We start from the raw sequence: 12263 nt of genomic DNA on the forward strand, positions 1-12263 counted from the left end.
AAAATATTCAGCCTTTTTTATAATGCTTTTGCTAATTTCATAAACCGAGGCAACATATTTTAATTATTTATATGACATTTATATTTTATGACATTTATAGCATTTTTCAAAGCTCTCTTGTTTTTCCCATCCAAAATTTTTGCAAACGCTTCTTCTAAACAGTTAACCTTAATTTTTTCCTGTGTCTCTCTCTTTTCTTGTAAAATTGTAAACATTTCATTTGGTAAGGTTTCTGCAAAATGAGAAGGAAAATGGTCTGACTTGTTCTCAGGACATCAGTTTGTCACTCGGAGTGGTTTTGTTTGCTCAGTTCAGTCTGCTCTTCAGAAAGCCGATGGCCACCTCTGGTGCTCTGTCACACACTACCGGCCCTTCTTCAGCTTTGTCAGCCGGACACGCTCATTTTAGCGCCACAGACTTCTCTCCAGCCAGCACACAAACACAAAAGACGGCTTCATTAGGATTCTAGGAAAGCCTCTGAGCTCCTCGCCAAGCCGTATTTCAGTAAACACTTTGGCACATCTCAGCCTCTTGACTGAAGCCTCAAGGTTGAGGGAGTGTTTTTGTCTTACAGAATGAATGCATACACCCCCCCCCCCCTCATTTGAAGATGAAGTTGCTGCCTGTTTTCAGAGCTTCTGCAAATAAATCAGCGTGTCAGTGGGCGCTGCAGAGGCATGGCATGTGGGCCTCATGTGGACCCTGAGATGTTTACTACTCAGAATGGATTGGGTTCTCACACCTGCATCTTTTCACTTCTGTTCTGCCTCAGAGGCAGAGTTTAGGCTGATGCTTCTCTGCTGGATCACAGGAAAGCAGAGGCACCCTTTGCTGTGATGTGGGAGGGGGAATTGATTTAAAATTCACTTCCTGTGATATTCTAGGAACTCCATCCATCTGTAAGCCCACCGACCCCCACCCAGCACGCCAAAGTCCAATCCTTCCACTCAGATCCCGCACTCCCCTTTTCCTGAGAGCCTGTTACACAATGTTCTGAGCTTCAGTGATGCTTTTACAATAAAATGAAAACCCTGAAAGTGGAGTTTGGATCTGCAAACTACAGGAGTTGGTTTCTCTGGTTCTTCTCAAGCGGTTCCAGTTCATTCAAACATGAACAATGATGAAAGCTGAGATCGTCTTCCTCCTAAACTGAATCCGAACAACAATCTGGGGTCTTATCTCCTCCCCCTTCCCACCCTGTGTTCTCCATAAAAACCCCCAAGTCCACAAAGCTGCTCACATTCCTCTGTGCTTTCTTTTGCGAAAATATCTGAAGCTTTCTGGAGTCATCGAGGGAAAAGCAGGTAGGAGCTCCTCCCGTGAGGCTCCAAACATCTTGACTCTGCAGAATTGATGTGATTGTTGGAGGCGTCTTCTGATGAAAACCAGTTTTTTCTTTTTCAGGTTGGGGCAGCATGACGGCGTCTCTGACTTTGTTTTTTTGTGTCGCATCTCTGAGCGTGTGGGTCGCCATTGCAGGTAAGAACACCCTGCAAGGACCACTCAGGGGTTCCAGGTCAGAGGCTTGACTGCAGTGATGAACGTTGTGTTTTAACCCTTGTGCTATCCTAGGCACTTTAACATTGGGAGTCGGGTCATCTAAACCCACTAGACAGTGCTGTGAACCTTTTTTCTTCAATGATTTGTGATCTTCACTGGTGTCCATGGATTACATGAAATCTTTATCTCCACCTTTATCCACCTTTGTCATGGTAGGGAGAACACGTCAATGGAAGGGGGGGGTCATCTAAGATAGCACAAGGGTTAAGGATAAGGCAGGGACATTCTGTTGTCATGCTGCAGCACAGCCAACACTCAAAGATTGAAATTCATTGTAATCAGACTACAGCATCCACGACATGTGAACATGCAAACAGTTTAAAGCCTGAACTGTGTCAGATTACGCTGCACCAGCACCAACCCACTGGCAGAACTTGCAGCAGGTGGAGGGAAGAAAATGGGGGGTTCTGTTCTTTGAGGAGACCCTTTTTTAGGGAGGGGTTTTTCTTTGCAGTACATCCAAAGAGAAGCAACATTGATGCAGCTTCCTGAACAGTTACAAACTGTTGTCTTTGCCACACCCATAGCTGGACGACAGGTGGCCGTATGGAAATCATTATAATGAGAATTCCACCGAGCTCCACCAGGAAACACCCAAAAACAGAATAAACACCAAGCTTATGGGGGTTTTCTTACTCAGCATGTAAACTAATGCCATAGGTGGAAATGTCTGCATTTGAAGTGGGTGTGGCTACGATAATCAAAACGAAACATAGCAACAATTCAGAATGAGTTTGTTCTGCGTTTAATTTTGGTGAATTTCTGAAGAACCAAAAAAGAAGGGGCAACTTCTCTCCTCTCCCCATAAACGTGTCCTCACCCCCCTCCCCATTTTACACCTGACACATCCAGTCTTCTTAATCTGCATTAAGATGTTTTTGAGAAATTTATGATCTGTGACTCGCACAAAACTTTGCAGAAACACGCACACATTCACCGACTCACATACTAACACTCACAGACACATGTTAACACGCACACACAAAAACACACGCACAGACACACAAACATGCACATACTAACATGCACACACAGAAACACACTCCCAGACACGCTGTACGCCTCTATCTCTGCCAAAACTCTGGATTCCTCTGCTTTGAGAACACAGACAGGGGCAGTTTTCAGCGGGGGAGGGGTCGGAGCTCTGTGATGAATTGATGAACTGTAAGGGGAGGAGTCAGGAAAATGAAAAACTCTTCTGCACCGTTTCCATGCTTCTGTTTTCTCTAATGGACTTCAGACTAACCTGTGTTGTTTAGTCATGTGCAGTTTGCCCCACTAGACCCTTTAAGTTGACATCCTTCCCATCAGGCATGTGGTGCCTGTTAGTTTCTGGCAAAAATACAACAGCTGTAAGTGTCATGAGAAATAAAAGCAAAGCAGTGGGGGGTGGGGGGCGGGGACAACGGAACCTTGCATAGAGTCCCGTCTGGGCCCCCCCCCCCCTCCCCACACAGACTTATTGTACTGTGCTGCCTCCACTCTGCATGGAGTCTCTTTCTCAGGTCTCTTGAAAAACAACCTTCAACAAAAGTGCTGTTGTCCTCTGGGGGGGGGGGGGGGGGGGGGGGGGGGGGGGGGGGGGGGGGCTGTTAGGCTAATTTACTGCTGTGACTCTGAAAAAGAGACATGAAGGGGACTCCTGGAAACAAAAGGCTTCATTGGGATTTCAGAGCGGCTCTTGCTGAGGCTTGTCGAGACTAAAGCAGTGCAGTAATCAGTCGAGGAACTTTCAACAGCTAAAGGCCCGTACACACCGGGACGAATATTCGCCAGGCGTTATTCGCCAGCGTTTTTCGCCACGTCTTTTGTGTTCACACCCAGGCGATTTTCGCTGACGGTGAGCCGAGCGAACATGCAATTTCATTCCCTGACATTATATGGCGCTTAATGTAAAACAGAAATACTCCTGTACACAAGGTGGCGCTGCGCAACTTTACGCTTCTTAAAGTCACTTTTCACTCAGAAGAAGAGAGCAAGTATTTACACGCTTGTCAGAATCAAACAAAGAAAACATGAATATTTCAAGCACCAGTAGCTCCAACTGGTGCTTGGTTCGGGGATATTTTAGAATGTCCGTCATTATTTCTTCGCGGCAGTGTAGACGCTACTTGGCGTCTAACTTCTTCGCTGGTATGTGTGCTCAGCAAGGCAGTTTTGTGTTTGACCGCCCCCAAGTTGTGTTTTACTGTAACTTCAGAAGCTCCAGACACGTGTGCAAAAGCGGCGTTCTCATTGGTCGAATAGATTTCGACGCGAGTTTTTTTTTTTTGACGCTTTGACGCGTGGCGTTTTTTCGCGTCGGTGTGCACACTCTCATTGGTGCCCTTTGTTTAGTCACAAGGCGTTAAACGCCGGCGAAATTCGTCCCGGTGTGAACAGGCCTTAAATCTGGTTTCTCTGCTCAGAATGGTTCATGTGGGCATGATCCCCGATAGACTTATTTTCTGACAGGATTATTTCTGACAGAAACTATTTCTGATAGCCATGCCTATGCACAGATGTGCTTTCTGACTGACATTTTGGGAGACAGGCATGCTTTTTAAAGGAAATGCTTGATGAGAGACATGCTTCCTCACAGTAATGATTCAGTACGGTATGGCACAGTTATCGATCACGAACCAAACTGTGACACCACTAAACTGAGTCGTGGGAAAAGTGAACCGTTGGACCCCTAATGAAAACCAGTATGTTTACTTTGAAAGTGTCGTACAATTGTTGTGCTAAGTTTAAGAACACCAGGCACCTCCATGTCTTCCTTCACTGCATCCATAAACCTCCTCTTTGGTCTTCCTCTAGACCTCTTGCCTGGCAGCTGTAGACTCAGCATCCTTCCACCAATAGATTCACTGTCTCTCCTCTGGTCATGTCTGAACCATCTCAGTCTGGCCTCTGACTTCATCTCCAAAACCTCTAACATGTGCTGAACCTCAGCATCTTCATCTCTGCTACCTCCAGCTCTGTTTCCTTTCTTTTCCTCTCTAGGTCCAACAACATGGCAGTTCTCACCACACTTTTCTACACCTTTACTTTGAGCTGAAACTATTCTATCACACCTGACACTTTTCTCCCCCCATTCCAACCTGGCTACACTGGTTTCGTCTTTTCCCCTTTCTCTGTACTGATGACCCTAGATCCTTCAAACCCTCCATCTTCTTTATCTCTTCTCCCTGTAACCTCATTCTTCCACTTGGGTCCCTCTCATTTACACACACATTAATTGTCTATTAGCTAATTTAAAAGCAGATTTTTCTGAATTTCCATGTTTTGTTGTTTGTTATACACAAATCATATATTTGTGATTTGTAACACACAAAACGGTTACCCAAACATTGATGTTTTAACCGAATTTTGGGGAAAGTGAATCATTGCATTCCTCTTTAATACCAAATGCTTTCAAGCAGATGTGCTTCTCGAAACAAAGTGCCTTCTGACAGACAGGTTTCCTGACAGACATACTTTGTTAAAGATGTGCTTCTGAAAGCAGAAATGTCTGTAATTGACATGCATTCTTTCAGAATTCTAAACTATACATCTTCTTTTCCCTTTTTTTAGATGCCAAACAATTATCCATTACAACAATAAAGGTAATGTCCATGCGTGCCGCCCTTGAGACCACCAAAGACCGTTGTCACTCTTCATTATTCAGATCTCATATTCACCTGGCTTTGGGTCCTTACTGGGCCAGACCACTTTAACATAAAAAATACTTTAAGAAAAGTTATACTTGTTGTCAAATGTTTTACAAGAAAAGTATAAGATTGAAGAGTGTAAACAAACGTGTGTGTCGTATATGAACTTAAAAAGGTGACTCCGTTAGTTCGCTGAAGTGTAATAGGTTTGCTGTCTGCAGCAAATAGCAGTGCTGGACAGACACATTCACATCACGATAAATGCACTTTAACTGTCATGATATCGTTTACTATTAACATGCAGTTTTTTTGTATGGTGAATTTTCAATTCTCCATATAATCAATATTTTTGTTTTTTTAATCTTTACTATGACATGATTTAATGTCGTATGTTCAGCTTGAGTCAGGCTTTACGATGTTTTTCAAAGGCCGATGGTGATGATGTCACAGAAAACCCATCTGAACAACCAGAGAAATGCCCTTTCCACCTTCAGTGGTGACCAAATGCATCACTGCAGCAGTGATCCAGGACTTTTGTTTGCTAAAATCTAAGTATTCTCACCTAAAATCACTCAAGGGTCATTGAGAAAACAAAACCCAGTATATAAAGATGAAGCTGTTCTTCCCTGACCTCTCACAAGTGTCCTCCCTGCTGCGCTGTGGTCTTCAGGAAGATCCATACACCATGAGCAAAGGCTCCGGCCTGGAGGGCTACTGCATCGACCTGATCTCAGAGCTCTCCAAGAAGCTGGGCTTTGACTACAAAGTGCACGTAGTTAAGGACAACCGATACGGCGCCATGGATGCCAGCGGCAACTGGAATGGGATGATTGGCGAGCTAGTTAGAAAGGTGAGTCCAATATGAAACTAACACCTAATTTCTGTATTTATTAAGGAGAGTGTTGGGTCACAGGAAGGACAGGCTGGTGCTTTTTGTAAACACACAGACAGACCCAGACTCACTGCACAGAAACCAATATGCCACATAACATGTGGATTTTGTTCCTGGATGCACGTATTTAAAATTCAACTTAAAGTTAAAGTCCCATTAGCTCTCATGCACCTAGGTGTGTGAAACATGCTCTCCACATGGGATCCATCCCCTGAAGGAGTGGTGAGCTGCAGAAACAGGAACTATTTGGTGGTTTCATCTTAACCGTGACTGTAACCTTAACCCATCTTCTAGGTCTGTGCAGCCAAGAAAAAAGTTCAGGGCTGGATGCAAACAGTCATTTTCTTTTTCTAAAGTAAATAAAGTGAGGAAAAACTAAAACACATTTATTAAAACTTGAAATATTTTGCTGTTGCATTTAATAATGTCATTGAAAAAACAGTTTATCTCTGTAACCCTTGTGCTATCCTAGGCACTTTAACGTTGGGAGTTGGGTCATTTAGACCCACTAGACAGTGCTCTGAACCTTTTTTCTTCAATGATTTGTGATCTTCACTGGTGTCCATGGATTACATGAAATCTTTCCACCTTTATCCACCTTTGTCATGGTAGGGAGAACACGTCAATGTAAGGGTGGGGTCATCTAAGATAGCACAAGGGTTAAACATCAATGCAACTTTCTTCCAGTATCCAAGTGCTTCTACAAATAGATCTCTGAAGGTGCGTTCACACCGCCTGCGTCAACTCGTGTCCGAGTGGCCACCATCAATGAAAAGGCTATGCAAACGCGCGCACACCAGAATTTTGGTCTGCCCCGCCTTGAACGCATGTGATCGTGCGTGGCTAAGCAAATTTTTAAGTTTGCTCGCAGGCTCTTCATACAAATCGGCCGTTCATTGATTGTGCGCTGAAAGTACAAACGGTTTAACAATATTACATCAGCTTCAACTAGATGTGTGAACGCAGCATAAGCACATGGAAACTGGCTCGCGCTAATCGCATTCATTGTGAACGCAGCTTTAAAGCTCACCTGATTTGACCTAAATAAGGTCTACTGTCACTCAGCCTCAAGCGTTCCCATGTTTCTGTTAGATGCAGTTGCTTCTTTTTGTTTGTTCCGAGTGTTTTCATGTACTTATTGAATGCTGTGGATCTACCCGCCTCAAGGAAGCCGACCTGGCTGTAGCTCCATTGACCGTCACAGCGGTCAGGGAGCGTCACGTGGACATGGCGGCGCCCTTCATCCACACGGGCCTGAGCTTCATCACACGCAAAGCCAGCGACTCTGAGGAGAGCTCATTCAGCCTGCTGGCCCCCTTCTCCACAGACATGTGGGTGGGCCTCCTCGTCTCCTTCCTGCTGACAGGCCTCTGTATTTACCTGGTGGGCAGGTGAGCGCACCTTTACTCTTTATGATTATGTCATTACACCTGAGATAGCTGGACTAAGCCTAAAATTAATGTTTACTCGTCTTTTTTAGTTTTTTTATTTGTTTTGTTTTGTTTGGATTGCTTGAAATAAACCAATTCCAGAAAAAATTCTCATTCAAATGAATGAGAAGGTGTGTCCAAACCTTTGCTCTGTACAGTTTGTTAATAGAACTTTACCGAAAAGCTGAGCATAAACTGCTCTCTGCTGTCATGACTTTAAACATTATTTAAAGAACAGGTGATCTTTTAACCATCTACTTTTCAACTGTTTATTGGTTGATCTAACCAATAAGAAGAAAAACAACCAAAAGAAATTCAGTCTTATGAAAAGTCAGAACATGTCTCCAGTGTTTTATTGTGATGCCCAAAGGCTTGCAGGACAGTTGAAGCCAGGCTGAAATGTAATTTTTTTCTTCCATTCTCACTCTTTGGGCTTAAATGTTATCCCCCATCAAGAAATTCTCCAGGACCCTCTCACCTGTGTTAAGGCTGTCTCAGCCTGGATCAGGTTTTGGTGACACCGTCGGCTTACATGCTAAACATCTGGGTCGGCACAGGGCACCTTGAAAACCAACAGTTTTGCAGTGTTGAGAATACCAATACTGGATAGTGCGAGGTTGTAGTTTGAGCTGCGTTCACAGAAGCGTGTCCCACCCCCAGAATCAGTCCTGCTGAATGGGCCGAGCCACGGACAGATGAGCACAGCTTCACACTTCTGCACAGCTTCTGGTACATCATTGGGTCTCTCACCCTGCAAGGTACCCTAGACTGCGCTGCAACACCTCCAGACAACACTGAACCCTCTGTACTCACACCCTCTGTCTGATGTGCTCTCAGGGGCCGGCCCCCACCCCAAAGCCCTGTCAGGACGGGTGATCAGCGCCCTCTGGTGGATTTTCTGTGTGCTGCTGTTGGCCTGCTACTTTGCAAACTTCAGCTCGGTGATGCAGTCCAAGAGCCGGCAGGTGTCTATCAGCACCTTCGAAGACCTCGCCAACCAGGATGTGATTGACTACGGCACTGTGGAGTTCGGGTCCACCATGCTCTTCTTCAAGGTAACCACATTTACTTTTCTTTTCTGTTCATGGGATGTGCCGATCCGAATGAGGGTTTTTTTCCCAGAACTCCAACAACCCCGTTTACAAGCGGCTCTACCAGCACATGGAGCGCAAGAAGAGCTTTGTGTCCACCATGGAAGAGGGTGTCCGCCGCACCCAGGAGGGGAACTTTGCCTTTATTGGAGAGGCAGTGTCCTTGGACCTGGCTGTGGCTCGATACTGTAAACTGAGCCGTGCTCAGGAGGTGATCTCCATGAGAGCTTACAGCATCGCTACACCTCTGGGTGAGTCTGCATCCTCTGAAGCCATGCTGAATGTCCCACCCCCTACAGCATCTTTCCTCTTTTCCCCCTCCCCAGGCTCCCCAATGATGAAAAACCTGTCCATAGCCATCCTGGAGCTCAGCGAGTCTGGGGAGCTGACCCATCTGCGGGAGAAATGGTGGGCCAGTAAATGCCTTAGTGAAGACGAGGCCCACGCCTCTGGGGCTCTGCAGCCCCATGACCTACGGGGGCTCTTCATCCTGCTGGGGCTGGGCCTGGGCGCTGGGCTCCTGCTGGCCCTGCTGGAGCTCTTCTCCAAGGCACACAACCATGCTAAGGATGGCAAGGTGAGGGTGTGAGACAGTGTTGTACCACCATGACCAAATTCATGGCCTCACCCCCGTCTGATCCTTCACAGAGATCCTGCTGCTCTGCTCTGACATCTGAACTGAGCCAGAGGTTTGGCAGCGCCGCAGAGAAGGATGAGGAGGATGGTGCAGACAAAAGCAAGGCCTAGAGGCTGCATCCCACCCTCACCCTCCTAGAGCCACAGGATTCTGTTGTTTTCATGCATATTTTAGAAAATCTGTCCTCTCTTTGGTGCCTCTTGAAGGAGCAGGAATGTCCTGGACAGTAGAGTTGAGTTCAAACAAAAACAAAAAGATCAAAAATTGGGTTTGCATTCTGGATTTTCTCAGAAGGTTTGCAACATTCAAAGGTTTGTTTCTGAGCCAGAGGAACCCAAAGCAGCCCGGTTAGGTCTGAATGTTTGAGCTCTGCTGTCTGGGACTGCCCTGAAGAAAAACCTCTCTTTCACCAGACTAACTGAAACTCAAATGCAAATGTTTTTCTTTGTACTCCACATAAATCCTGCAGATGCTCTGCCCTTCAAACATGTTATGTAGAACCACGCTGTTCAGGTGTTGTTCATGAACGTAACAATAAACACTTTTTATATGGATGAAATTAAATGAACTGCTTTGAGTTTCCAAACTTCTACTGGGTCAGCACTGTCCTGTCATTCCATCATCTTTTATTTTTGCACATTTGTAAGTAATACTTTTAGTGTTTTTTGTTCATTCATCATCCTTCACTGAGTGTGTGAAAACTAGTGCTGTCATGCGATTCATTTCTTTGTGTAATTAATCAATTGTGACTAGTAATTACTTAATTGTTGTGTTTTTAATTGCAATTATTTTTAACCTAATAGTTACTGCAGAACGCCTCATTCTTACTGGGTATTTACATGTTGTGCAAAGGTGTCTTTTATGGTACTTACCACATGTAAGAACAAGGTAAGTACAAATAAAGTACCTTGACCTTTAGGTCTGCACTCGCTGCATGTTTCATGGTTTTTACCATGAATTTACCACAGAAACTACCCCTTAAGTACACTGAAACTGTACTGTAAAAGAAAGTCAGCCCTATTTCCACTCAACTACATGGTACTTTCATTACTTAATACTGGGTATGTTCACTTGAATATTACTTGGTACTTACCCCTTAAGTACAATGAAACTGTACTGTAAAAGAAAGTCAGCCCTATTTCCACTCTATTACATGGTACTTTCATTACTAAATACTGGGTATGTTCACTTGAATATTACTTTGTACTTACCCCTTTTTTTTTCTGATTAAGATGGCGGCGCGCGTAGGTGCTGCGGCTCTCGGCTCCCCATTCAGTGCTTCCTTTTCTATATTTTCTTTATTCCTTTTCTATACATTCTCGCTTTAATTTTTATTTTTGGGTGCTGCTAACACCCACTACACTCGTCAGACGCTATTGGACATCGGAAACCGACATCAAGTCGCTGTTTCCAGCAACTTCCACCACGAGCACAACATTCCGTGCTACATAGCGAGACCCCCGGGCTCACCTTGGATTGTTGTCGGTACTGGCAGACGACGCAGGCGGAGGAGGGAGAGGAAGCAGAAGCGAGGCTGCAGGTCTGGCGTCGTGCTAAGACTACGGAAACAACCACACAAGCCACCTCTACCGAGCCTTTTCCTCTCAAATGCCAGATCGCTGGTTCACAAAATGGACAACTTGAGATTACAGCTGGTCGGAAATTATCATGTCAACAACTGCTGTGCGCTCATCGTCACAGAAACTTGGCTTCACCCGGACATACCCGACGCTAGCGTGCAACTCGAAGGCCGCACTCTGCTGCGCGGGGACAGAACAAAGGACTCCGGTAAGAGCAGAGGGGGGGGACTCTGTGTTTACGTGCACGAAAACTGGTGCAACAACGGAACGATCATCGATCAGCACTGCTCCCCCGACGTGGAGCTCATGTCTGTTAGATGTCGGCCTTTTTTTCTTCCAAGAGAGCTGACTGTTGTTATCATCACGGCTGTGTACATCCCGCCGGACGCCAACGTAAACACAGCGCTCTCTCTCCTGCTGAGCGCCATAAACAAAAAGCAGCGGGTTCACCCCGACGGCGTTCACATCGTGGCAGGAGACTTTAATAAGGCCAACTTAAAGACTGTTCTGCCGAAGTTCTACCAACATGTGAAGTGTTCTACAAGGGGGGAGAACACTCTGGATCATGTTTACACTAACATCAAGCATGCATACAGAGCCTCCCCCCTCCCCCACCTCGGGCAGTCAGACCACCTTTCCCTTCTGCTCTTCCCGGCCTACACCCCCCTCATACGCCGATCCAGGCCCACCACAAAGACCATCACAACCTGGCCTAATGATGCCCTTCCCATGCTGCAGGACTGCTTCCAACAGACAAACTGGGACTTATTCCACCATCAGGAGCTGGAGACACTCACTGGAACAGTTTTGGACTACATACAGTTCTGCATTGGAAATGTGACTGTGGACAAAACCATCAGGGTTTTTCCAAACCAGAAACCCTGGATGACCAGCCAAGTCCGCTCCCTCCTCAGAGCTCGAGACGCTGCTCTCAGGTCAGGGGACAGAGCACTATACAGTGCTGCCCGAGCTGACCTGAAAAGAGGAGTAAAAGCAGCCAAGGCAGACCACAGGATGCGTATGGAGGCCCACATTTCCAGCAACAACCCGCGAGAAGTTTGGTGAGGCATCCAGGACATCACCAACTTCAGGGGCTGTGATGTGTCCTCAGCAGCTCCAGATGCTACACAGGCAGAGGAGCTTAACTGCTTCTTTGCTCGCCATGAAACAGTCCAACACCACCCCACCACGCCGGACCCACCCCCAACCCCCACCGGCCCCAGCACACCCCCACTCACTGTACAGGAGCACGACGTCAGACGGGTGCTCCTAGCAGTGAACCCCAAGAAGGCTGCTGGCCCCGACGGAGTTCCAGGCAAAGTGCTCAGGGCGTGCGCCCATCAGCTCGCCCCCACCTTCACAAATATCTTCAACATCTCCCTGGCCCAGGCAGCAATACCATCCTGCCTGAAATCAGCAACCATAATCCCTGTGCCAAAAA

The 12263-nt window shown here is 46.1% G+C and overlaps 1 protein-coding gene across 1 annotated transcript; it reads left to right on the top strand.

Annotated features, from left to right (window-relative positions):
- Positions 1-955: 955 nt before the first annotated feature.
- Positions 956-9806, top strand: LOC101161808 (glutamate receptor U1). The gene is made up of 10 exons (XM_004071067.4): positions 956-1304; positions 1405-1479; positions 5116-5147; positions 5863-6042; positions 7252-7475; positions 8175-8272; positions 8352-8569; positions 8637-8856; positions 8932-9182; positions 9254-9806. The coding sequence occupies exons 2-10, from the start codon at positions 1416-1418 to the stop codon at positions 9350-9352; spliced, it is 1386 nt and encodes a 461-aa protein (XP_004071115.1). The 5' UTR covers positions 956-1304; positions 1405-1415; the 3' UTR covers positions 9353-9806.
- Positions 9807-12263: the final 2457 nt, after the last annotated feature.

The sequence above is a fragment of the Oryzias latipes genome, chromosome 7, assembly GCF_053564925.1.
Source record: "Oryzias latipes strain Hd-rR chromosome 7, Olatipes_Hd-rR_3.1".
Taxonomy (NCBI): domain Eukaryota; kingdom Metazoa; phylum Chordata; class Actinopteri; order Beloniformes; family Adrianichthyidae; genus Oryzias; species Oryzias latipes.

Excerpts from the sequence above, each read along its gene's own strand:
- LOC101161808 (XM_004071067.4), top strand. The coding sequence starts at position 1,416 with ATGACGGCGTCTCTGACTTTGTTTTTTTGTGTCGCATCTCTGAGCGTG. Across the intron at positions 7,476-8,174 it reads TGTATTTACCTGGTGGGCAG|AATCAGTCCTGCTGAATGGG; the intron begins GTGAGCGCACCT and ends TCCCACCCCCAG. Across the intron at positions 8,570-8,636 it reads CCACCATGCTCTTCTTCAAG|AACTCCAACAACCCCGTTTA; the intron begins GTAACCACATTT and ends TTTTTTTCCCAG.